Source organism: Amblyomma mixtum, chromosome 9 (genome assembly GCF_055824585.1).
Source record: "Amblyomma mixtum isolate Tamu chromosome 9, ASM5582458v1, whole genome shotgun sequence".
Lineage (NCBI taxonomy): Eukaryota > Metazoa > Arthropoda > Arachnida > Ixodida > Ixodidae > Amblyomma > Amblyomma mixtum.
Window position 1 is genome coordinate 31,468,149 of NC_143020.1, and position 25,585 is coordinate 31,493,733.

The 25,585-nt window shown below is 48.5% G+C and overlaps 1 protein-coding gene across 1 annotated transcript in view; it reads right to left on the reverse strand.

Annotated features, from left to right (window-relative positions):
* Positions 1-15,097: 15,097 nt before the first annotated feature.
* LOC149328656 (putative cytochrome P450 301a1, mitochondrial) overlaps positions 15,098-25,585 on the reverse strand; it is a 40,108-nt gene continuing 29,620 nt past the window's right edge. Inside the window, exons 6-9 of the mRNA XM_089559053.1 lie at positions 20,532-20,689; positions 18,173-18,251; positions 17,221-17,436; positions 15,098-15,235 (exon numbers count right to left, since the gene is read on the reverse strand). Coding sequence (XP_089415179.1) covers positions 15,098-15,235; positions 17,221-17,436; positions 18,173-18,251; positions 20,532-20,689 — 591 coding nt within the window. The remainder of the gene's footprint in view (positions 15,236-17,220; positions 17,437-18,172; positions 18,252-20,531; positions 20,690-25,585) is intronic.

Consider the following 25,585-nt stretch of genomic DNA (forward strand, 5'->3'; position numbering starts at 1 on the left):
TGTAACGCCGCTATCATCACGCCTCTAGCAGAGAGGTTCGACAGGTAGTACTCCTAAAGTCTTGCAGATCACAAGTATTAAGGCTTTCCCACGATAGCCCGTTGGCGGGGCATGAGGGCATTAAGAATACTACAGATCGAGTTTTGGAAGAATTCTACTGGCCGGGAGTGCAGGAGGAGATTAAAAGGTACGTTAGGTCGTGCGACACCTGCCAAAGAACGTGCCCGAAGGGCAAAGTAGGGAAGGCCCCGTTGGGATGCATGCCTCTTATCGACACTCCTTTTGATAGGGCCGCTGTCGATATTATCGGTCCGCTTTCGCCCACATTGGTCAAAGGCAATAGGTATATTCTCACGCTCGTCGATTTCGCCACGCGGTATCCCGACGCCGTGGCTCTCCCAAAGATAGATTCAGACCGTGCAAGAAGGTTTGGTGGAGGTGTTTTCAAGAATAGGTTTTCCGAGAGACATCCTCTGTGACCAAGGCTCCTGTTTAACTTCGGACATCATGAGAGAGCTCAATGATCTCTTGGTAGTGAAACACTTCAGCACGACCCCTTACTATCTAATGTGCAATGGGATGGTGGAGAAATTTAATGGCACACTCAAGCATATGCTGCGGAAGCTCAGTCAAGAGCAGCCCAAAAGTTGGGATCACTATATCGCTCCGCTCCTGTTTGCATACAGAGAGGTGCCGCAGGCAAGTCTAGGATTTTCTCCTTTTGAGTTGATATTCGAGCGACATGTGCCAGGACCGCTCGCAGTCCTCAGAGAGCTTTGGACAAGGGAAGAGCTGCCAGAAGAAAGAAAGACGATATATGGGTACGTTCTTGATCTACGAGAATGTCTTGAGTAAACTTTGTGAGCAGCACATCAAAATTTGTTGCATGCCCAAAAATCTCAGAAAAAAATGTTATGACAGGAATAGCAAGAAGCGGTATTTAAGGGTTGGAGATCGTGACCTCATTCTTTTGCCGAGTAGCCACAATAAACTCCTGATGCAGTGGAAAGGTTCATTTGTGGTTCCTGGCAAAAAGAATGACGTGGATTATTGGATCGACTTGGGGCACACTGAGAAGCTATTACCTGCGCTGCCCAGGTGGCAGTGCAGTTTTTCCACTAGGTGCCTAAAAACTGCTGCCGTCAGTCGCTTGGGCCGCTACAAACGCGAGAGCACATTCTGGACGATTAGAAGCCCGCGTTTGGTTTATAGCACTATTTGCCTCGCTTCTGTAGACATAAGCCAGATAACTGTCAGGCACCACCTGTAGCTACGACACGGAGAAGCTCATGCCAATAAGCTGAGGAAGGTGGCGTGGAATAGCACCAAGAGCGTCCCCAAAACAACTTGCTCCTCTCGCTATGCTGTATGTTACGGCGCTGCAATCGACACGGCAAACGGTACGAACAGCGTGTGTCCCAAGAGACCGTTTTGTAAGAGAATTCATTAATTGCCAGAGGTTGATGCCCAATGTACAGTGCTACTATCCGGGGTTTGTAATCTGTGCAAATGCACGGTGGTAGTGTTTGTGGGTTGTTTTTCTTTCTTCCTTTGTTCTCCGGTTATGGATCGTTCAGTGTGTACATGATTACCTTTATGCTACAGACGTGTTTAAAATTTGTCTGATGTTTTGTATAAATTTTATTTTGCCGTTTCCCAGACGTATAATTTTTCACCCCATGGTCTCTGTGTGCGCGTTTCCATGTGCCTCCGTGTGTGACAGTGTAAATTGCCTTCGTGGACTTCAGCGACATCTAACTTGTCTGTTTACCACATGAACACAAGTGCTCTGTGCACCAACCGCAGTTTTTCTATGTGAAAAAACTTTTCCGTAGGGGGGGGGGGGGGGGAGGGCAGATGTCAGGTGCACACCAAACCATCGAGGGATTTTCGGGTCGCGGCGTGTCGGCAGTGGTGCGTCGGACAGCGGAGCGCCGTGCGTGCCAGCCCCGCGTTGCGCGTGTGCGCGTGCGAATGGTGTGGCGAGGCAGGCACGAGGAGCAGAGATCTGATGTGTCAGAAAAACCGAGCTGTAGAGGAAGACACCGCAGCACAAATCTGGTCATTCAAGCGTGGAGGTGGAAGCCGTCAGACTTCGGGTTTGTGCTGCCGTTGACTTCCCTTGAATCAACGATGCAGGCCTACTGCGTTGCTTTCGTGTTCGGAAGTGCCAGCAGACGGATTGAGGGTACTTGCTGCCGAGGCTTCTTGGATAGGCTGCGCAAGCCTACGGTGTTTTGGAACACCGTCGACAGGACCTGGCTGCAGTTTTCCTGCTCCAGCTGCCCAGTTCTTTGGGGCGGCTGACAGGAGTCTGTCAGTGTCTTCCGTGTCCATCTCCGTTCCTCATCTCCTGGCTCTCTACCAGCGCCTCCCTGGACGCAACGCCAGCGACGCCTCGCAAGTCACCAACCCGCGTCTCTGCTGCCTGCAAGGCATTCCCGATCCACCTGGGACTCTTTGTAGCCGGTGAACTCTCTCCTTTTTATCTGTAGGGTTGTACGCGTGTCTAGTGTGTGTTTTTCTTGGTGCTTTCGTTTTGTTTATTGGCTCCTTTCCTTTAAAGTATATACACTTCTTCGTTTTGTTTTGTTTGATTCGTTTGTTTTCTTCTTGGAACCTGCACGCGAAACCTGTCCCTCCAGCCTTCGGGGACGCGTCATCCCGATTTGCGACAACATATCGATGTGTATACCGGGTGTTTCACCTATGACTTTCTACAATTTTTAAAAATAATTTTTTGAATTAGATGCGCGCTTTTTCTGCCATAGCATTGTCAGTGGTGCAGTACATCATAATGCAGCTCACACGTGCTAACTAGCAGGCTTGTTAACCAATATTTAATAGTTAAATTTAAACTATTAGCGTTGGGCTCCTTAATTATTCAGAGGCATGCAGCCCAACGAAAGTAATGTCCATATCCGTTTTTAGAATTTCGAGAACGCGATTATCCTCGGCGCTGTGGCCCAACAAATTTCCCCTACATCGCGCCAAAATACATGCGGTTTGAGAAGCTTGCAGGCAAAGCAACCTCTCCAGTGAACCTAACTCGTCGAAATAGCCAAAATTTGTTGGGCCACAGCGCCGAGGATAATCGCGTTCTCGAAATTCTAAAAATGGATATGGACATTACTTACGGTGGGCTACATGCCTCTCAATAATTAAGGAGCCCAACAGTAGTAGTTTAAAAGTTAACTATTAAATATTGGTTAACAAGCCTACAAGTTAGCACGTCTTAGCTGCATTATGATGTACTACACAACTCACAATCCTATGCCAGAAAAAGCGCGCATCTAATTCAAATAGCTTATTTTTAAAAATTGCAGAAAGTCTTAGGTGAAACACCCTGTATATATATATATATATATATATATATATATATATATATATATATATATATATATTGTCACGTTGTAGTGACGGCAGTCCAGCGGTCAGGAAGACACCAACAAGTCTTGTAAACGAAGCTCTTTATTTGGGCTGACTTGCGCTCGCAAAAGAACTGAATCACTCGGTGGCGGCGTAAGCAACAAACCTGCTCGTCAGTCGTCGAACTATGAACGCCCGCCGCTCGCGGCATCGCTCAATTTAAAGCCGGCTTGGAAACTTCGAGATAACAGGACAAGATCGTCTGCAATAATGTGGAAAAACCTAGATGCAGCTCTTCATGGCTGCGATCAATCCAGATTAGTCTGGTCGCTTCTCGCGTCACAAACAAAAGTGATAACAACCCTTTCCTGCGGCCTTGAGCGCGAAGGAACGAACACTACAATGATAGGCGGCATTACCCCCCTTCCAAAGAAGCGTCGCGTCGACGCTTCAAAAATGATCAATAAATACGGAGAATGTAAACATCGAGTCCATTAGCGTTCATAGTAAGGTTTAAGGCGTAGGACATGTACGACTTCCGGGCGTGTGCGTCGTCGTTGAGATGCTGTAGTGCCGTCGGGGATGACTTCATAGTCGAGGTCACCGATGCGACGGAGAACCCTGTACGGGCCAAAGTAGCGGCGTGGTGGTGGTGTAAAACATTTATTTATACTATATACAAGAGAGGTATTGCTTGGACCATGCCTGAAGGGCCCGGCCCTCACAATCACTAGGAGGGATCAATAGTCAGGGACCCCTGTGGCCTCCGCGGCGGCCCGGGCTCTTGTCACCAGGGCTCGTTGGTCCTGGAGAGTTGAGCAACCGAGCAGGGCAGCCTCCCAGTCCTCTCGGGTGGGGTGGGGAAGCAACGTTTCACTCAATCCACGGCGGCGAATTGGCGTCCATATCAAAACACGATCACCTGGCTTGTAATTCGTGTCTCGTCGGCGCATATTGTAGCGTCGGGCGTCGGCGTGCTGCTGGTCTTTAATGCGAAGCCGCGCAAGTCTTCGGGCTTCCTCGGCGAAATTAAGGTAGGCGGCAACGTCGTGGTTGTCTTTGTCTGAAACGTGCGGGAGCATTGCGTCGAGTGTTGTTGTGGGCTTCCTGCCGTATACAAGCTGGAATGGGGTAAAACTGTTAGTCTCCTGGACGGCAGTGTTATAGGCAAAGATCACGCACGGCAGAATGGTGTCCCACGTCTTGTGTTCGGCGTCGATGTACAAGGAGAGCATATCTGCGATAGTTTTGTTCAGACGCTCTGTGAGTCCGCTGGTTTGCGGATGATAGGCAGTTGTCCTCCGATGGTTTGTCTGACTGTAGTTGAGAATGGCTTGCGTCAGCTCCGCTGTAAACGCCGTTCCTCTGTTTGTAATGAGCACTTCGGGGGCGCAGTGTCGCAGGAGACTTTGTTCGACAAAAAATTTAGCGACTTCTGTTGCGGTACCATTAGGCAACGCTTTTGCTTCGGCGTATCGGGTCATGTAGTCGGTGGCCACGATGATCCATTTCTTACCCGATGATGAAGTCGGAAAGGGCCCGAGCAGGTCCATCCCAATTTGCTGAAAGGGCTTAGTTGGAGGTGGTATGGGGTTCAGGAGTCCGGCTCGTCTAGTCGGAGGCGTTTTGCATCGCTGACCCTCACCGCACGTTTTCACGTAATGGGAAACATCGGCAGCTAGCCGCGGCCAATACTAATTCTCCTGGATGCGGTGCAACGTGCGAGCAACCCCGAGATGTCCTGCAGTCGGCTCATCATGGCATGCCTGCATAATTTCTTGCCTGAGATTTTTAGGCACGACAAGAAGATGCACTGTCCTGTTGGGTGCGAAGTTCTTCTTCAGGAAGACATTAGTGTGAACGACGAAAGACGACAGTTGGCGCTTCAACCCTCGAGGAGGCGATGCAGTCTTTCCTTTCAGATAAGCAACTAGGCTTTGCAACTCAGGGTCCGAGCGCTGCTGCTGCTCGAAACTGCTCGCGCTTACCGGTCCTAAGAAAGTGTCGTCGTTTTCCTCTTCCGGTGCTGCGTCGACGGGGGCTTGGGACAAGCAGTCTGCGTCGGAATGCTTGCGGCCAGATTTGTAGACTACAGTTTTGTCAAATTCTTGAAGACGCAAGCTCCAACGAGCAAGGAGGCCAGAGGGATCCTTCAAATTCGCAAGCCAGCACAGAGCATGGTGGTCGCTCACAACCTTGAATGGTCGTCCGTACAGGTAGGGTCGAAATTTGGACGTGGCCCAAATAATGCCGAGACATTCTTTCTCGGTCGTCGAATAGTTGGCTTCGGCTTTCGACAGTGAACGACTTGCGTGCGCGATAACTTTCTCCTGTTTACCATTTTTCTGAACGAGGACCGCTCCTAAGCCCACACTGCTTGCATCTGCATGAATTTCGGTTTCGGCGTTTTCATCAAAGTGTCCGAGCAGAGGAGGGGACTGTAAGCGGCGCTTCAGCTCTTTGAAAGCTTCCACTTTCGGCGTTTCCCATTTAAAAAGCAGGTCAGCCTTTGTAAATTGGGTCAAAGGTTCAGCGATGCCCGAAAAGTTCTTGACGAATCGCCGATAACAAGCGCACAGTCCAAGGAATCTGCGTATACATTTCTTGTCATTAGGCTGTGGAAACTCTGCGATCGCAGCCGTCTTCTGAGGGTCTGGGCGAACTCCATCCTTGCTTACGACGTCACCAAGGAACAGCAGCTCCTCGTAGGCGAAGTGGCACTTCTTTGGTTTCAGTGTTAGTCCTGAAGACTTGATTGTTTCCAGCACTGTCCGAAGCCTTCTGAGATGGTCTTCAAAGCTTGAGGAGAAGACAACAACGTCATTCAAGTAGACTAGACAAATTTGCCACTTCAATCCTGCGAGCACCGTATCCATTACTCGCTGGAACGTCTCTGGGGCACAGCAGAGGCCGAATGGGATCACCTTGAACTCGAAGAGTCCGTCTGGCGTGATGAACGCAGCCTTCTCGCGATCTCTTTCGTCGACTTCAATTTGCCAGTACCCGCTCTTCAGGTCCATCGATGAGAAGTACTTAGCGTTGCATAGCCGATCCAATGTGTCGTCGATGCGGGGGAGGGGGTAGACATCCTTCTTCTTAATGCTGTTCAGGCGGCGGTAATCGACGCAAAAGCGGAGGGTGCCGTCTTTCTTTTTCACTAGGACGACTGGAGCTGCCAAAGGGCTCCTCGATGGCTGGATGACGTTGTCACGAAGCATTTCCTCAACTTGCTTGCGGATAGCTTGCCGTTCTAGCGGCGATACGCGGCAGGGGCTCTGTCGCAAGGGTCGGGCGTGTTCGTCTGTGACAATGCGGTGCTTGGAAAGCCGGGTTCGTCGCACATTCGATGCTGATCAGAAGCAATCGCTGTAGTTTTGAAGGAGACTGCGTATTTGGTCTTGTCTGCTCCGTGGTAATGCTGGGTTGATATCAAACGTTGGTTGATGGCCTTGGTCAGATGGTTCTACGGGTTGGTCGGGTAGGGCAAATATGTCTGTGATGTCTGCCAGCTCGTCGAGGAATGCGATCGTCGTACCTTTGTTTAGATGCCGGTATTCTTCGGTGAAGTTGGTTAGCAGCACCTGGGCTTGGCCATTTTGGATTTGGGCGACTCCCCTTGCGACGCCCAGTCCTTGATCAAGGAGTAACTGGGTGTTCCCCTCGACGACGCCTTCGGCAGTTTCGATGTCTCCTGTACCTATGCAGGCGACGACACTTTATCGGGGCGGCACGCTCAGTGCTTCGTCGAGGACGTTTAAGGCAACACGATGAGTCGCTGTTGTCGCTGCAGATATGGCTTTGTCCGTGCAAAGCTTGATCGACTTGGATCGAAGGTCGATGATCGCCGGATGTTCATTCAGGAAGTCCATTCCCAAAATCACGTCTCGCGAGCATTGCTGTAGGATCAGGAAGGTTGTCGCATAGGTTCTCCCATTTACAGTAACTCTCGCGGTGCAGCGTCCGGACGGCGTTATCAGGTTGCCACCTGCGGTGCGGATCAGCGGGCCATCCCAAGTTGTTGTCACTTTTCTGAGTCGGACAGCGAATGGCCCGCTCATGACGGAGTAGTCAGCTTCCGTGTCTACCAAGGTAGTAACCGCGCGACCGTCGACCGTAACTTCAAGGTCACTTGTTCGCCTTCTTGTATTGCACGTTGTCTTTGGTGTCCGATCTCGGCTTCGTCGGGTAGTGAGGCTGCGGTGGGCGTACTCCGACGTTACTGCTATGGGCAGCGGTAAAGGCGTCAAGTCTGGCCGCGTCGTCGTCGTCGTCGGTGTTGTCGCCGAAGTTGTCGTCGAAGTTTTCGTCGTAGGTGTCATCGTAGGTGTCGTGGTAGGTGTCGTCGAAGGTGCCGTCGGTGGAGGATATTTGTCCTTGCGCTTAGAAGCAACCTCACCTCCAGAGGCTGCTTTATTCAGTATAACTTTCGGGGGCTGGGGGAGCGTCCACGCACGGCGTAGCCTCGGCTAGGAGATACGAAGCGCGGTGACGATGGCGACGGGGAACGTGATAGGCGGCTGGGCGTTGAGTTTTCTTCCCGACGCAAGAACTCTTCGATTTCGGCTGGTCGCTGGCCGGGTCGGGGTCGTGGGGCGTCGTAAGAGAACCCTCGGATGCCCATTCTCGTGTATGGGCAGTACCGGAAAATGTGACCGGCTTCGCCGCTGTGGAAGCATAGTGGTCGGCGCTGGTCGGGTGTTCTCCACTCGTCGCATTTCCTCGGCCCTGTGCGACGCTCGTAGGCCGGGCGGGTTGGAGCGAGAGGGCGGCGGTCCAGCGCAGCTGGCTGAGGGCGATAGGGGCTTGAGTCCCGTCGTCGAGGTAAAGGACGACGCACTGCTGTGGCGTAAGTCATGGCTGGGGGCTCCATAGGCTGCGTGGTGGTCGGCGTCACACCCAAGGCCTGTTGAACTTCGTCCCGGATTACGTCAGTAAGTAATTTAACCTGCGGCTGCGTTCGATTTGGCAGAAATTGTCGGATCTCTTCTCGTACAACTTGGCGTATAACCTCCCGCAGGTTATCGTTGTTAGCGGTGTCCAGGCAGCTTGCTGAGAAAACGCTCTGTTGGCGGTCATACTGGCGGGCTCAGGCATCAAGAGTTTTTTCCGTCGTGGATGCCTCTGCTACCAATTCCTTGACGGTTTTCGGGGGGTTGCGGACGAGGCCGACAAAGAGTTGCTCTTTAACTCCTCGCATAAGCAACTTCACTTTCTCTTCTTCCTTCATGCTCGCGTCGGCACGCCGGAAGAGACGCTTCATTTCATCAGTGTACACTGCAACGGTCTCGTTTTGGTGTTGTTTGCGAGACTGTAGCAGCTGCTGGGCTCTCTTCTTTCTCACAACGTTTGTGAAGGTCTTCAGAAGCTGTTCCATGAAGGTTTCCCAGTTGGCAAGGCTGGCTTCCTCATTCTCGAACCAGACTCTTGCTGGTCCCTCCAGGGCAAAGAAGACGTACCTAAATTTCATGGCATCGTCCCTGTTGTTGAAGACAGCCACACGGTCGAACTGCTCCAGCCATTCTTCAGGGTCAGCGCCAGGCTAAGCGTCGAAGGTTGGTGGCACCCGGGGCTGCTGCAGAATGATTGGAGTGGTCGTCTGGGTCAAGCTCATGGTGGACGTTGGTACTTGCTTTCGCTTCCGGGTAGGGTCCGGCAGAGTCCCGAACTCAGATGCGTCGCCTAACAGACGTCGGCTTGCGCGGTGCACTGGAGTCAGGTCCTCCGGTGAATGACTCAGAGGGCTGGCGTCACGACTTGCTGGGGGTGTCCTGTACATAGAAGCCTACCCAGCACCTCCACCCGATGTCACGTTGTAGTGACGGCAGTCCAGCGGTCAGGAAGACACCAACAAGTCTTGTAAACGAAGCTCTTTATTTGGGCTGACTTGCGCCCGCAAAAGAACTGAATCACTCGGTGGCGGCGTAAGCAACAAACGTGCTCGTCAGTCGTCGAACTATGAACGCCCGCCGCTCGCGGCATCGCTCAATTTAAAGCCGGCTTGAAAACTTCGAGATAACAGGACAAGATCATCTACAATAATGTGGAAAAACCTAGATGCCGCTCTTCATGGCTGCGTTCAATCCAGATTAGTCTGGTCGCTTCTCGCGTCACGAACAAAAGTGATAACAACCCTTTCCTGCGGGCTTGAGCGCGAACGAACACTACAATGATACGCGGCAATATATATATATATATATATATATATAGAAGAAGGGGTCAAGACCTTGCAATTATCTTAATTTAATACCGACAGTTTCGGACGGAGGGCCGTCCTTCCTCAGGGTATATATATATATATATATATATATATATATATATATATATATATATATATATATATATATATATATATATATATATATATATATATATATATATATGTATGTATAATAGAATAAATACCATAAATGAAAAAAACTTTAGTGGCCTATGGGTAATCTACCTGTTTCGCAATCCAGGGGTCGTGTGTTCGATTGCCACCTAGTTCGTCCCGATTTAATTGTCACTGCAGTTACTTTACGCTCAAAGTATAAACGTTCGAAAGACGTTTGCAGCCTATGCGAGAGCGGTAACGCTTATTTATCTCTTTCACCGTGCCGTTTCCGCTCATTGACGGAGCGGCGTATACCTACGGGAAGCTATTTCAGTGTAAAACGTTTTATTCGGCGCAAACAGGTTGATGCTAAGAGCTCGCGTTAAGTGGTGGAGAGTAAACAGCCCTCGCCACTTTGTTAGCTCATTACTTCGCTAGAATTTGGGTTCTGGGGACAGAGCTAGCCAGCACGGTCTCCCACAACTCGAGAAAAGGATCAATAACTGGGTCTCGAGGGGGTGGCTCTATTTTGCAATCCGATAGGAAGCGATCATATTTGCCCTCTGGCAGCAGTACTTAATTGCTTGTTGTATTGATCAGGATAAATGCGCGCGAGGTACATCGGTTGCGTATCAATCTCGTGTGTACACGACGCCAGGTAACCTCTTTTTGTTTAGTGAGGCTTTACGCGGAGAGGGTGGAAGTTCTCTTCTGTACTTTAAAATGGTTAGCTACATCATGTTGCGTGACCATAGAAAAATTTTTGAAATTTAGAGAGCCAGACTAATCGACTGCCCGGTCGGCGAAACCTCTTGTTTTGTTGTGGGCTGCCTCTTTCCCCGGATTACCTGATGGGGCTCGGGCCCAATCAGTTCGGTGTAATTTGGTGAGAGTTTGGTGGCGGTAAGGATTTTTGCGGAGATGTTTATTATTCGCCCTTTTGCGAAATTATTGATAGCCATTTTCGAGCAGCAAAGAATGGTGCTGTCTAGGGTATGCGCTAGGGTAAAGTCCATAGCTGCTTCTTCTGGCCTTTCGGAGGTATTAGTTTTGGTGGTTAGAGATACCATGTGGTCACCGTTCTCATTCACAGCCACAATTGCAAAGGTATTTGTATGTTTGTATTTTCCCGCATGTACATAAATTACTCCAGTGCACTGTCCGTAATTATTATCTAAGGTTTGACTCATGCTTGTATTTTACCTTCATGGTGTATGGAGTGCATGATTTTGGGAAGTGGTTTGATTAGTAGAGTTGCCGTATAATCGTGGGGCAAGTCTACTTTAGTGTGTTTATTTGTGGGCTGAAAGCTAATTCGAAGCCTGGTTATAATACTCCTGCCAGTTTTGGAATTGACTACTCTCGCTGTTTGAGCATTGAATGGGGCTTCTTTCAGTTCTTTGTAGGTGTTGTGTGTTCCTAACCTCATAACCCTTTCAGTGTAGGCATTTAGTGGAAGGCTTAAGGTGGATTTGCAGGCCTGCCATATTATGCTATCCAATTTCTCCTTCTAGAATTTGATATAACGGGTAGAATAGAGTATCCTGCTTAGCGCAAAGACCCGCATTAGTCGGAATAGATCTCTCTTCCTCATCATTTCTCTTCGATTAGCTATACGGGCGATTAATCGCGCCATCGCGTCTAGAATGCCTTTTAGCTTAGTGAGTGTGTGATTGTTATTTCTATTTCTTGTAAATACAATCTCAGCATTCTCAAAGCTTGTTCCTCTTTGACGGATCGTCCACTGACATAGACGTTTGATTTCGGATGGGAAGTTGCAGTTCTGATAACTCTTTTTTATGTATTATTACAAAGAGACGAGATTTTTGCTCTGAACAAATGAGGCCAGCATCATATCCGCATGCCTCAATCATGTAAACTGCTTCTTTAAGTGTGTCTTCTATGTAGCCGTCGCATCCTTTGGTTACCCAAAGCGTGAGGTCATCTCCATAGCACGTGCCATATAGGCCTGGTATTTGTGCCAATTTGTGGGGAATTTTGATGAAGAAGCCGTTACAAAGAAATGGGGACCGGACGGAGCCCTGTGGTGTTTCTTTGGCTCGTAGCATGTTTGGGGCAGGCGGTTGTTTTCACCGTTATGACTGCTATTCACTCTGGACAGAGGACGAACAACTAGAATCGATCCTTCCAGAGTTGATTTATGACAACTTAAACAAACCTCTTTTGTGGGGGATGCTGTCGAAAGCTTTTATAAGGTCTAAATCTAATTTTGTTTTTGTTCCTGTTCCCTCATCAGCTTCAATTATGTCCTTGTTAAGCTGCAAGAGCATGTACTGGGTAGAATGGTGGGTCCTCAATCCCAACATTTTTTCCGGTAGGCGGCTCATGTCTCCCGCACAGTTTTGGAGCCTGTTGAGGATGACATGTTCCATTAGTTTGCCTAGGCAGGATGTTAATGAAATGGGGCGTAGATTCTCAGCGCTGAGTTTCTTAGCCGTTTCAGGAGTAAAGGTAATTTTCGCGTATTCAGTTTCGTTTTTTGGGGTTTAACATCCAAAAGCGACTCATGCTATGAGGGACACCGTAGTTAAGGGCTCCAAAAATTTCGACCACCTGGGGTTCTTTAACGTGCACTGACATCACACAGCACACGGGCCTCCAGCGAAATTCGACTGCCGCGGCAGGGGTCGAACCCAGGTCTTTCGGGTCAGCGGCCTAACGCCATAACCACAGAGCCACCGCGGCGGGGCTTTCGCGTGCTTCCACACTTGTGGTATACTGCCTGCCCGCCAGTGCTTGTTCATAAGGTGCGTAACCACCGGGATCGACGTTGCGTCTAAGCTGCTGAGAGTCTTATTCGTTACTTTGTCTGATCCTCCCGCAGATGTTTTCCGCAGATTTCCATTTGCGTACCAGACCTCTGTGTCTGTGAAGTCTGCGTCTAAATATGGATTAGGAGTACTCCAGTAGTATAGGTGTATGGGACCCTCATTCATATTTACATAGCTATCTGCTAGGTCTTTGGTTAGGGGAAGCTATCGTGCGATCGCACTGTGGGGTTTCAATCACCCGCGTAAGGTCATGTGGCTGTGACGTCAGGACCCTGTCGATTAGGTCCTTTTCGGACACGCGGCCGGTCAGCGCCGACCGCGGTTTCTCTGCGGCAAGAGACCTTTAAAGCTAGTATGGTTATACTGATGGAAGATTTTACGTAATTAAGCCAAGTGCGAATTAGGTGGTACTATCACTTTGATTTTCACTTGGATTTCAGGTCTAGGTTTGGTTTTCAAGGACAAGCAGACATCAGGAAGTGATGGGCGATATCGTACAGTGGGAGCCTTTTGGCTAGCGCACTTAAACTGGAGGGGGCTCTTATGCTTTAAAGGTGCAGTGAAGAGGAATCTGAACTTGTCTTTTTGCCGCGGGAAATTGATCTACACGTTCCTAGCATTCTTAGAAACTGCGACTTATTGCCCTGTGTGGCCAATTTACCTAATTAAATCGAATTAACGTCCGGCTCCCGGCCTTTTTTTTTTTGAATTCTGCCTCGTACGGTGGGCGGAGTCGACCAACGCGTGGAGTGCCTTTCACCCAGTCCCGTGGCGGCTTGCGCTCTGTCATCGGCGGAGTAATACGTAGTAGTCCGTAGTAGCAAATAGTCCGCGCGTATTTTTATTTCTGCGGGCTTATTTTGCGGCTATATTATCTGCGAATGAAACTATTTATTCATGGAAACCTAAAAAACAAAATGAAGCGAAAGCAAAGCCTCCACGGAGCTGGCTGAAGGAACTTCACGCGTTGGTCGACTCCGCCCATCGTACGAGGCAGAATTCAAAAAAAGGGCGGGAGCCGGACGTTAATTCGATTTAATTAGGAAAATCGGCCATACATGGCAATAAGTTGCAGTTTCTAAGAATGCTAGGAGCGTGTAGATCGAATTCCCGCGGCAAAAAGACAAGTTCAGAATCCTCTTCAGTGCACCTTTAAGGGTATGTCGGGACAGTTTTGACGTGCTAATGACCTTATTTGAAGAGTTGTTCATTCTTTTTTTTACATCTATGATCGATAGGAGCGATGCGCCCCTGCCCTGCTTTGGCGAACGCGTTGACAAAGGCTGGCAAAGGCGAGACAGCCAACGCTCCCTAAGGGGACGGAGTGTTTTCCAAGAGACTTCATGCCTTGCAGGCGGTGACAGAGAGTCGGGTAGAAGGATGAAATTAGTAGATTTTCGGGGATAAGACGGACGTAATCACAGCGGACAAGGACTATTTAAAGAATAATGGAGTGGAATTCGCCTTCAGTGCGCATAGCTGGGCAGATATTGATGATGTACTGAAAAGTTTTGTAGCATGATCTGAAATCTTATGAAGCGTGCGCCCAAATTGAGAACAAACCGAAAGAAATCAACGTTATAAATTTGATTTCAACGTTGCTAACATTCAAATTGAACGTTGGACATAAAAATTGCTAATGACAGAGGCTTTCTAGGCAAAATATATCTAAAAGCAGTACCATAATATGCACGATCATGACATGTGCACCAAAAAAGACATCACAAACAATTTACTGCCTTGAGCTTTATCTTTCTCCCGAAAGCGGTCATGTGAGTAGGAAGGGAACGAAATGTACTGAAAGAAAAAAATGAAACCTCTTGCTTTACGGACTTTCTTATCACTTGTATGTAGGTTATGCAGCAAGGTGGACAGCACATAAGTTGAGTTGGCTCCAGTTTGCATGGTAATGATTTCTGCACTATTCCTTTTTGAATATATACGACGAAAGACTCGAAGGCTTTTCTTATAGTCGGATGGTACAGGAAGATGATGCCTCAATTGGTAATCCAGGGACAAATAATTGACAACGGGCTGGAAACTCCACTGAAAGCAAACTCGCCTGAGTGGGAACCATAAATTCAGGTAGTTTTTGCTCACCTGCTTTGGGGACTTTGTTCTTCGGCACATTTTTAATTCCTACAGTATACCGGCTGGGACCTGCATCATTCAAATGTTCCCTGGAGTTCCTCCTACCCAAAGAACATGGCGCATTCGAGGCAAAGTTTTATTACGAAAACCTCATGTCGCCTGCTAGCAACAAACCCGGCAGCACCAACGTCCAGGAAAAGTGGCCCACAAATAACCGAAAGACGTCATCAGGAAAGGAAATATATGCTACAATTGTGCGGGGAATTAAACTAAGCACCTTAAAACCGCGTAGCTTCGTGGCGAATAAAGGTGAACTTAATATATACACCTCCTTACGATAGTGTGCTGATCACTAGCTGGGGTCATTAGAAAGGCAGGAAAAAATAATAATTAAGAATTAATATTTTCCCCTTAAAAGCACGCAAGTACACTTTAGCTCCCTCCGTAATTTTTCATTTCGCAACCTCGGAAATCAATGAAACTACTGAAACCTGTTCCGATCTTTTATTGGAGCCATTCAGTGATCACCGCTTCAGAGGCTTAGTTGTGGCATGTCTGCAGTTTCGAGCTCCGTGAACCGGAACCGAACTGGTCTTTTCGGCCGTCCAGTGAGCTGCACCTGGAAACCGATGTCTCCGTGGTAGTTTTCCACCCGATAGTTGAGCAGCACCTGCCACAGAAAGTAGGAAAAGCAATGACTCGTCGCTTTCAATACCGCTTGCCGCATCATTCGGTTATTATTTTCCAATACAAATCGGCATCTTCTCGAAGCCTTTTCTCCGTAGATAAAAGACATTTTCTATTGCTATTTCGGTGTTTAGGAAGTTTTCGTGCGAAGTACTACTGTGACACTTATAAAACTTGAATTCACGCTATCATCATCATCGTTGTCGTCGTCGAAATAGCTCTTGGTCTCTTCCTCCAATAGTCCCCAATTACCATTTCCCTCCTACTCTTAAGTTACTACTACCGATATCCGAAATGCTCACCCGTTGGAAGCAACAGAAGGGTGCCCGTGGAGCCTAACAAAATCAAACATATAGCTGGCTGCTTTAGTTCGCGGACACCCGGAGATCATTTTTTAAGTTCACAGCAAATAAAAAGAACGCTCACGGTCTCGTAGACGTCGTCTTCACTGAGTGTGCGCGGGGCGGCCGACGCAAGCTAATGAGATAGCTGTCCCTGTTTTTATTCTTCTTAAAATTTGAGAATTCACTAAATTATTCACTTTGCGATGTATTTTACGGTCGCAATATTTTACAATGTATAGACTTCAGAGTAAACTTTCTTTTGGGGATTCTCTCAGTTGGTTTGAGACCAATTCAACTCAGGGAATTCTCAAAACTAAAGAGGTCTTGAGATTTAGAGCTCACATCAGCAGTAAACCGGGAGCTCATAGGCGCCGGAACTGCGCGCTGCTTCGATAATGCAGCAAACCTGGTGGGTATTGCAACAGCTATTGCATTCCGCCAAGTTCTCTAAATTGGGGTAGTCTCGAATGAATGGTCTTCAAATTTGGGGTTGCAACATGCCGCTTAGCGTGAATTGCAACACGCAGTTTAACATGAATGATTAAAAACCAACGAAAACGCTCCAGCTCACTACTCTCAAACGGTGACCGCTACCTAGTTCTCATTTGTCCGCTGCGCGCCAGACACTCTAGGTATGGCAGCTAACGTGAAAACCAGAGTTATTTTAATAGCTGTAGAGAATTAAAAGAATCACATGGTATATAGGGCCCTTTGTTGTTGAATAATACAAGATTTTGATTTTTATTCAATGGATGGAAAGAAACGCCAACAGAGGGGAGCCTAGGCCCTTCACTATTCGCATTTATATTCATCCCACTTTTACTTCGGTGGCAGCACAAAGACGATAGAGTCGTCCGTGTTGCATTCTAGGATGACTCTAACGTCTTTTTGTGAGCACCCAGGTAAAAGCGCGATCGAAATAACTTCGAACAGCGGATCGCGTAGGTGTCGCGTTATTATCGTTTCTTTCCACCGCGATAGTACATATTAAAAGTGAGAACACAAAAAACAGGCTCGGATAGAAACGTTTACTGGAATCATCTTAATCATTTCTACCTACGCTAACTACATGGTGTTTCAAATGTGCTACGGCTTTTCAAATGGCCGCGCTGCACATCGAAATTTTCTCAATGTAGAAAGGCAGGCACTCCTAGCAGGTACGCTCAAGTACTGCACACAATGATTGCAGTGCGCGAGATATAAGAGCGGCCAAAGTACACAAGAAACCAGTTATAAATGGAGAGATGGTTGTTCATTTCTAAACTATTAATAAAAGTGACACATGGGCTTAACGATACCGGGATGGAGAGCTCAGGATTAATTTCCTGCCACTTGGAGTTCTTTACCGCAGTGATATTGCAGACTGCTCGGGCGACTTCCAATTCAAGTTCATCCAAACGCCGCTATCGCGGCTAGGATTCAACCTGCCCCCGTCCCCGGAAAAGCAGCGGAGCCACCTCGGCGGGTTATCAGCCTTAAAGTATTCATTTAATCGCTATTTTAGTTCTGATCTGTTCAAGAGCCAAAGCATTCCTAAGCCTAGGCATAAAAGACAAACATTTCGGATTGCACACATCACTATTGAGGAGGTTTAGTCAAACTCGCAGTAGTTTTGACTCGTCACCTGTGCGATGAGCGTGCAGAGTTCCATCTCGGCTATCCTGCGCCCGATGCACATGCGAGGACCGGTGCTGAAGGGCAGCGAGGCGAACCGGTGTAGTGTCCACGGCTCGGCGTCCTGACGTCCCGAACGTAACCAACGCTCGGGGAGGAACTCCGAGGCCCGCGTGAAGTTCTCCTCTAGCCTTCCGGACACGAACAACTCGCTACGAAGCACGGTCTGGGCAATACGAGCCCCGCGTAAAAAGGGCACAACATGTCCAGCAGGGTACGTAAAATCACAACGGCGGGCATTAAGGCCCACTTGTAAAGCAAAAATAACAGGGCAGCACTTCAAAGTGCGCAGTGCTGAAACCAAGTGTACAAATTCTTGGCTGCAGAGCAGTCGATATTATCAGGATGCTAATCATGGAGGCAATGCTGCAAAGGAATTGGACATCCCGCCGGTAACAAAGCAAGAAGTAGAAACAGCCTAATAAGGTGATGGAGAGACGCAGGAGAACATGTGCCGTCATCTAGAAATAAACCCAGCGCTCACTCTAACTTCACAGAACGTATTGCACTGTCTGGATGATTATTACCACTTAGTGTACACACGCTGAAGCTTAAAGTGACTAGGCAGTAAAAGGGGCAACGTGGTGATTCATAACTGAATTTCGTTGAGCGCTTAGTTTATTCAAGACTATATTCTGGCAACACGACAAGCTCCACACGGTATCATTTATTTGGTTTCTGTTCGTATTATTCTGATAACCATAGCACTAAATCCAATTCAGTCGTTATAAATTCTCCTTGAGAAAACATACAAAACGCGTTCGCCTGCATCTTTTTCCCACAACAATTGCCTTGAGCGAGAACCGCATCCGTTGAAATGCCGATCCTCTCTGAATTGATTTATTATGCGCAACCTGTGTATGCAGCCATCTCAACAGATGAATAAGGATGTGTGCACGTACATTTTTTGGAATCACGTAGCCCGACATTACAACATCGTGGTCGAGTTTACGGTGGACAGCCGATACGGCAGGGTAGAACCTGAAAAACAAATGTGCAATGTCTGGAATGTATTTACACTCAATAGTCTTCGCAGTCTAACTCCGAGTTATTTTCTGCAAGAAGACGTAAGTTAATTGTAAGCTAAGCACGCTATCGTTTTCTAAGCAGCCGCTGCTGGGGCTCAGTTGTTATAGTGCTCGGCTGCTGGCCCAAAAGATGCGGGTTAAATCTTAGCCGCGCCAGTTGCATTTCGATGGAAGCGAAGTGCTAGAGGCAAGTGTCCTGTTCGATTTCAGTCCATGTTAAAGAACCACAGGTGGTCGAGATTATTCGGGGCTTCCATTACGGCGTTCCTCATAGTGTGGGTGCTTTCGGCACGTTAAACTCCCTAAAAACCAAAGCAAAACAATTCTAAGTGTAATCAAGCCTCCCCAACTGGAAATGTACAAATATTGTTTGCTCATCAGAACGTGCATTAGCGTCTAGTTTACGCATGCGTGCACCGTAGTTGGCCATTTCAGTTAAGCAGCGCCTCCAAAACGTTACGTGAGTGCAGGGTGCTTTGTTTGCTGCTGTTCGCACCTCTACGTGTTTGAGTCATTGAATATGAATATTAGCGTGATGTCGAGAATAACAAGGGCAGCAATAACGGCTGTCACCCATTTTGAGGCAGGGTCTTATCTAATTCAAACTGTGAACATGCGCATTACGCAAAGTTCAGGTGAACAGTGTAGAATATGTGTTTTACGGGTACTTCAAGTGAGCAGTGTGGAAAGCAAAAATGAGTTTGGAAGACGCATGCAAAACGAGTAATTTCAGCAAAGTTGATTTAAACCGAGGCAGGCACCTTGTACGTTCTGCAAGATGGAAAGCCATGAACATGCTGCACATTTTACGGTTCGAAAAAAAAAATCAGGCGCACATGCGCGAGGAAGGGTCGCGCACCTTGCACCATCTACGTGACTGTTTCCTGCTAAAAGCAGTCATTGTGGGTCGTGAGGAGTTATGCGCTTTTTTTCGATCACTTGTGAGAAGATGTTATTCAAGCTCACGCAGTGTAGAACAATGTGGTGTGCCCTTCGTTTACTCCTGTATTTCGACTGGTACATTTACCGCGTGATAAACTAACTCGCCCAACAGCTGCCCCTATATATTTTGGCTTCATTCCATTTGAGCATGATATTCTACAAGTGTTCCCTGATGTCAGGTTTGCAATAGCTCTTTTTAGTAGCTTAGAATGAGTGGATCTAAAAGGAAGTGGAAGCTTGCCCCTTTGCTGTCACATACTCAGGGAGTATGGCATCTTAAGAACTTTATTTCAGAATGCGCGAAACATATGGCACCCAAAAGCATCTATGCGAGCCGTTTGCCAGAAAAAAGAGAAGTGTTTGCAAACGCACTGACTTCTACGGGTCTATCACCCTTCACAACACTTCTAGATTGTCTCTATGAAAGTTGGTGGAGCCCCTTTCTATATCTGGGATGTTATCAGGGGATAAAATGTGTGCCAAGAAGAATGCAGCAGCGCATGTGTCTCGCCTAACGTGGTCTGCACCCCGTGATTAGTGCTTAGCTAAAAAAAAGCACTCTTTTAATACTCAACTAAAATCAACACTGTGCAAAGAGTTCACGCTTGCCAATGACCATCTTGTTCGTTGCTACTGCCAATGCTGTAAACCTTACAATGTAGTACTTGACTGAGTCGTGAGTTTCCATTATTGAGCTGTTCGCTATCGCCTTTGGGGTTCGAGTGCGAGGCTAGAAGCAACTTTTTTTGTACGACAGACAAAATGAGAGCAAAATTTGCGAATAGCTCAGGAAGTGAAATGTGTGATTCATTAGATTTATGTAATTAAACTTCACAAGTAAAGTAGCAAGTTTAACGACATTTCACGCGTTAAAGCGCCGCAAAATACTCGGAATCGACGCTATCTGACGAACCGTGGTCGGTGCAGACTGCCATTTGCCTGCCAATATAACTACTGTGCCTCGATGTACAAGCCCAAAATATACAGATGCGTAATTCTTTGAGAAGCTCATTTAGTAAAATATACTCTTCGTTAGTAGTTCGTTAGTAGTTCGAGTATAGTAAACTATACTCTTCGTTTGTGAGACAAAGAATCAGGCAAAACCTGGTGGTAGCTTCGGTCATACCAGCATTAAACTGTGGAAATATTATAAAGACAGACTGTAGATCGAGACCGCTAATATATAAATTGCTTCTCCCGCACCCCTAACACATCGCGTGCGTTCAAGGATAGAATAAAACCGGCTCTCGCAAATGATAGTTAAGATGCACACGAATGCCTAGTAACTTACCTCAGTGCTTCCTTTATGCAGGCCCTTACGTAATTCAACTGAGTGTACCTGCTGGCTCCCCGATCAGCCATAGCCGAGAATATCTCTTTCCTTGCCTTTTCTTGGGCTTCCGGGTTCATTGCCAGGCAATAAAAGCAATAAGTAGCGGCCGCTGCGGTCTGCAAAGAAGAGAGATATTAGATCCATCTTTGATTCCCTGCTTTCACCCATAGGTCTTTTCTATTGTTATTGAAACATGGAACAAACATACTGAACTTCACCTAGTGCTTTGCAGCCCGAAAACAATCTTGCCGTAGTGACTTCCACTTAATACAAATAATACTCGGCGGAAGTGCACTAAGTATTAGAATATATGTCCATGCATATCATGAAATGGGATGAGTCAACGCCAAGTGAAATTAAATGATCTCTTTGTGTGCCAATCGAATTAAAACATTTCTGGCCTCACTGGTGTCTTCTCTGCGTCCTCTTAAGATCTACGACATTGTGTAAAACCCTGGCCGAATCAGCGTAGATTACCCTTACGGTTCGCATGTTGGAGGGGGATTCGGCGTTCATATAATAGTTTTAATAACGCTCGAATAACGCGTAAAATGTTCCGTTCAATCTTTCTGGAGTGACCCGTGTTTGCTTTTCTTGCGTAAAAGGGTAACGCGTACAATAAAAACATACACATGGTAGTCTAACCTCTCATATGTGCAGTGATAGGTTTTTCTGCAGTATCATGCGTACGTTAACCCTAGTGTTTGTATAACATCTCGATATCTTTTTTTATTGATTTACTTCACCTCTTATTTTTGTAAATTTACGATAAAATGTGACTGTTTCTTTAAGTATAGCAATTGATATCTTTACTGCGGTCACTGTTGCCTGCCGCCGGCTTCCAGGACTCGTCAAGCTGTTGCTACAGCTTTTTGCCTTTGAGAACGTCAACATTTGTGAAAAGTTGAAAATAAAGGAGAATTGAATATATTTTTGAGGGTAAAGAAAGCAGCCAGCTCCGAGGTGACAAAGTGCGAGAGACGTCTCCATCGCACCAGGAGAGTTCATGCTCGAAGTCGCACCCGGGCCTGGCGCTTAATGTCTCTTAGCTACTCGAATCCTGCACAAAAGTTGACTTGTTTCTAGCTCACTGGAACAAAGCACCTAGTGCACCCTGAAATGCCTAGGAAGTACTTCTGAATTACGATCGAAACCAGAATGAGCTCACATCATCTGAGACTCCTTCACTAGAATAAAAGACACATGACATGATTACACGGATGCTTTTACTCTAAGCCAAAGCTTAACACAAGTGACTGAATTTTTCTGGAGGTTAGAGGTGGGTTTAAGCAGGTTGAGAGTGGCATTAGATGGGCAGCTTCCTGGCTTAACCTAGTGAGGATGGGATTAGTCAGTGGTGCCTCTGCTCAGCAGCTCGTTGTGGTGTTCGCGAGTCCCGGCAAGTCAGAAGCGATAGAACACTGCGTAGTATTTTATTGGGCAACAGCTGAGATGCGTTCTCCCGCGGCGCTCATGCAGGCGGTCGCTTTTGTAGAGCCACTGCTGACGTCACTTGGCGCGTCATAACGCATCGCACTCAGCCCACACGGAACGCCGATACGCGTCTCACTTGGCTCACCACGAACGCCGGCACGCGTCTCACTTCGCTCGCCCAGAACGCCGGCACGAGTCTCATTCGGCTCGCCCAGAACGCCGGCACGCGTCTCATTCGGCTCGCCCAGATCGCCGGCACGCGTCTCACTCGGCTCACCCAGAACGCCGGCATGCGTCCCACTCGGCTCGCCCAGAACGCCGGCACGCGTCCCACTCGGCTCGCCCAGAACGCCGGCAAGCGTCCCACTCGGCTCACCCAGAACGCCGGCACGCGTCCCACTCGGCTCGCCCAGAACGCCGGCACGCGTCTCACTCGGCTCGCCCAGAACGCCGGCACGCGTCTCACTCGGCTCGCCCAGAACGCCGGCACGCGTCTCACTCGGCTCGCCCAGAACGCCGGCACGCGTCCCACTCGGCTCGCCCAGAACGCCGGCACGCGTCCCACTCGGCTAGCCCAGAACGCCGGCACGCGTCTCACTCGGCTCGCCCAGAACGCCGGCACGCGTCGCACTCGGCTCGCCCAGAACGCCGGCACGCGTCTCACTCGGCTCGTCCAGAACGCCGGCACGCGTCTCACTCGGCTCGCCCAGAACGCCGGCACGCGTCTCACTCGGCTCGCCCAGAACGCCGGCACGCGTCGCACTCGGCTCGCCCAGAACGCCGGCACGCGTCTCACTCGGCTCGCCCAGAACGCCGGCACGCGTCGCACTCGGCTCGCCCAGAACGCCGGCACGCGTCTCACTCGGCTCGCCCAGAACGCCGGCACGCGTCGCACTCGGCTCGCCCAGAACGCCGGCACGCGTCTCACTAGGCTCGCCCAGAACGCCGGCACGCGTCTCACTCGGCTCGCCCAGAACGCCGGCACGCGTCTCCCTCGGCTCGCGAAGAACGCCGGCACGCGTCACTCGTTTTCCCGCCGCGTCCCTGGATTCGAATCCTCGGTCGCCTTTGCGCTGGCAGCCGTTATACAGAGCCCGCCTCGAGCCGGTGCGTGGAGAAGCCCGTCCACGTTCACTGATCAAAGATTGCAAAAGAGACAGAGGAGATAACGAATGGAGGGGTGGCAATGGAAGAGAGACAGTTGACTGACATAGAGTGGATTGACAGCCCGCTTGCTGTGATGGCGCTCTGACGATATTGGCGGTTCTTCTCATGGGTGAATGCTTCAGTTCAATTTAACACAGAATAACAAGGGGGGGGGGGGGGGGGGGAGGTCAATCGGATTGCTTTTGCGATGAAAACAAAAAAAATTATTGCGGAGCTGCCTTTTCATGCAGTCGCGTTGTATTCTACCAGCTAATGGAGCAGGCGCGTCCGGTCTAACGTTACGGCATATACGAGGTCTGTTAGAAAAGTATCCGACTTTATTTTTTTTGCGAACACCTGATGGATATGAAACAAGCGCGCTTGCACCAGCGGACCTTGAACCTTTGTGTGCATGTACAAATATTTTCGGGCCTGCCGATAGCGTCAGTCCCTGGGACGCAACGTTTGAGTGAGGCAGTGCGCAGTGCTCTCGTCGGTTTTTTATTGCAAGGAAAATGGCGGAGCGACAGGAGCAGCGCTCCTACATCAAATTTTGCCAGAAACGGGATGACAACCAAGTGGAAACTGTTCGCAATATTCAGTGCTGCTTTCGGTGAAGATGCTATCAGCAGCACACAAATTAAGCAGTGGTACAATTGGTTTAAAGACGGCCGCACATCGGTGGAGAGCGAGCCACGCTCCGGTCGGCCATCAACATGCCGAAATGGCCAGGTCATTGCCGAAGTGAATGCTGCAGTGATGCGGGACCGTCTCGTGACTATCCGAGAAATTGTGGAAGAGGTGGATATCAGCTATTTTTCTGCACATTCCATTATCCCCTAAGATTTGGCCATGGACAGAGTTGCGGCGAAATTCGTGCCGAAGCTGCTGACGGTGGAGCAAAAGCAGCTTTGTGTTGAAGTCTCGCAGGACATGCTAGATTCCCCAAACAGTGACCCCGACTTCATTAACGCCACAATCACTGGTGACGAGTCTCGGGTGTACGGGTACGACCCGAAAACCAAATCTCAGTCGTCACAGTGGAAGAAGCCTTTCATGTCACCGAGACCAAAGAAGGCTCGCCAAATGCGCAGCAATGTCAAAGTGATGCTGACAGCTTTCTTTGACTCCCTCTGTGTGGCACACCACGAGTGCGCACCCTTCAGGGTCAAACAATGACCAGAGAGTGCTATAGGGACGTCCTCCGTCGCCTACCTGGTGCTGTGCGGCGCAAGAGCCCGGAGTTGAGGTCAACAGGAAATTGGCGCATCCATCACGACAATGCTCATGCACATTCCTCGCACTTGATTCAGACTTTTTTGGCGAAAAACCAGACTCCTGTAGTTCAAAAGACTACTTACTCCCCTGATATGCCCCCTGCGAATTCTGGCTGTTTCCCAAAGTCAAGAGGGCATTGAAAGGAAGGCGATTTCAAACAAGACAGGACATTATGGCTGCAACGACAGCTGAGCTAAACTCCATTCCGAAAGAGGCCTTTTCGGAATACTTCCAACAATGGCAGCCCCGCTGGGAGAAGTGTGTGGAGTCCCAGGGAAGCTAATTTGAAGGTTATTAGGTTTCCAACACTCCAGTTGTGCCAGTTTTTTTTCTTCGGCCAAAGGTCGGATACTTTTCTAACAGACCTCGTATATGTTGTATTTTGTATTTCTTAATATTTTTATTATTTACAAAATTTTTAACTGTGCTTAGACCTAAACTCACGGTTTGGATCCCCTACAAAAAATCTTAAATGCGACGCATGTCCTGTCGCATACTTTAGAACTAAATATGAATTAATTTGCAATTCTGTGACCAAAACTGAGGCATGACTCTTCGCCGCATATGAAGAGTTTTCCAAAAAAAACTATAAGTACGCGACAAAGAATGATTAAAGTGACAGTTTTGTGCGACTTCAGTGAAATAAACCTCAATCCGCACAGCTGTAAAAGTATGTTGCCTTCTGCGCCTTCTGGACAGTTTTTACCTCCCGCCAACGGCGTGATTAAGGTGTCTGCACAAAGTAAGGTAGCTACCACCTTTTTCCTCCACCCTCGACTTCCCCTTCAATTCTCGTGCTTGAAATGCTGCATCATCGAAAAAGAAGGATTGGATAATCTGCGCAAATAAGGGAAAACGCACCAATCGAATCACCGCAGAGCATTCTGGAAACCAGATTTGTTTCAACCAAGTGCCTCAAATAAATGACTCAGATTATTAGTTATCACGAAGTGCGAGGAGCGGTAACTGTCTTACTCCTCAGTGGACACATCAACTGCACCCTGAGGCAAGGGAAGGAAGCGGGAGTGAGAGAAGAAAGAGAGGGGGTGCCGCAGCGCAGGGTTCCGGAATAATTTCGCCCACCTGGGGGTCTTTCACGTGCACTGACATCGCACGGCATACGGGCACATTTTGTGTTTCGCCTTCACTGTAAC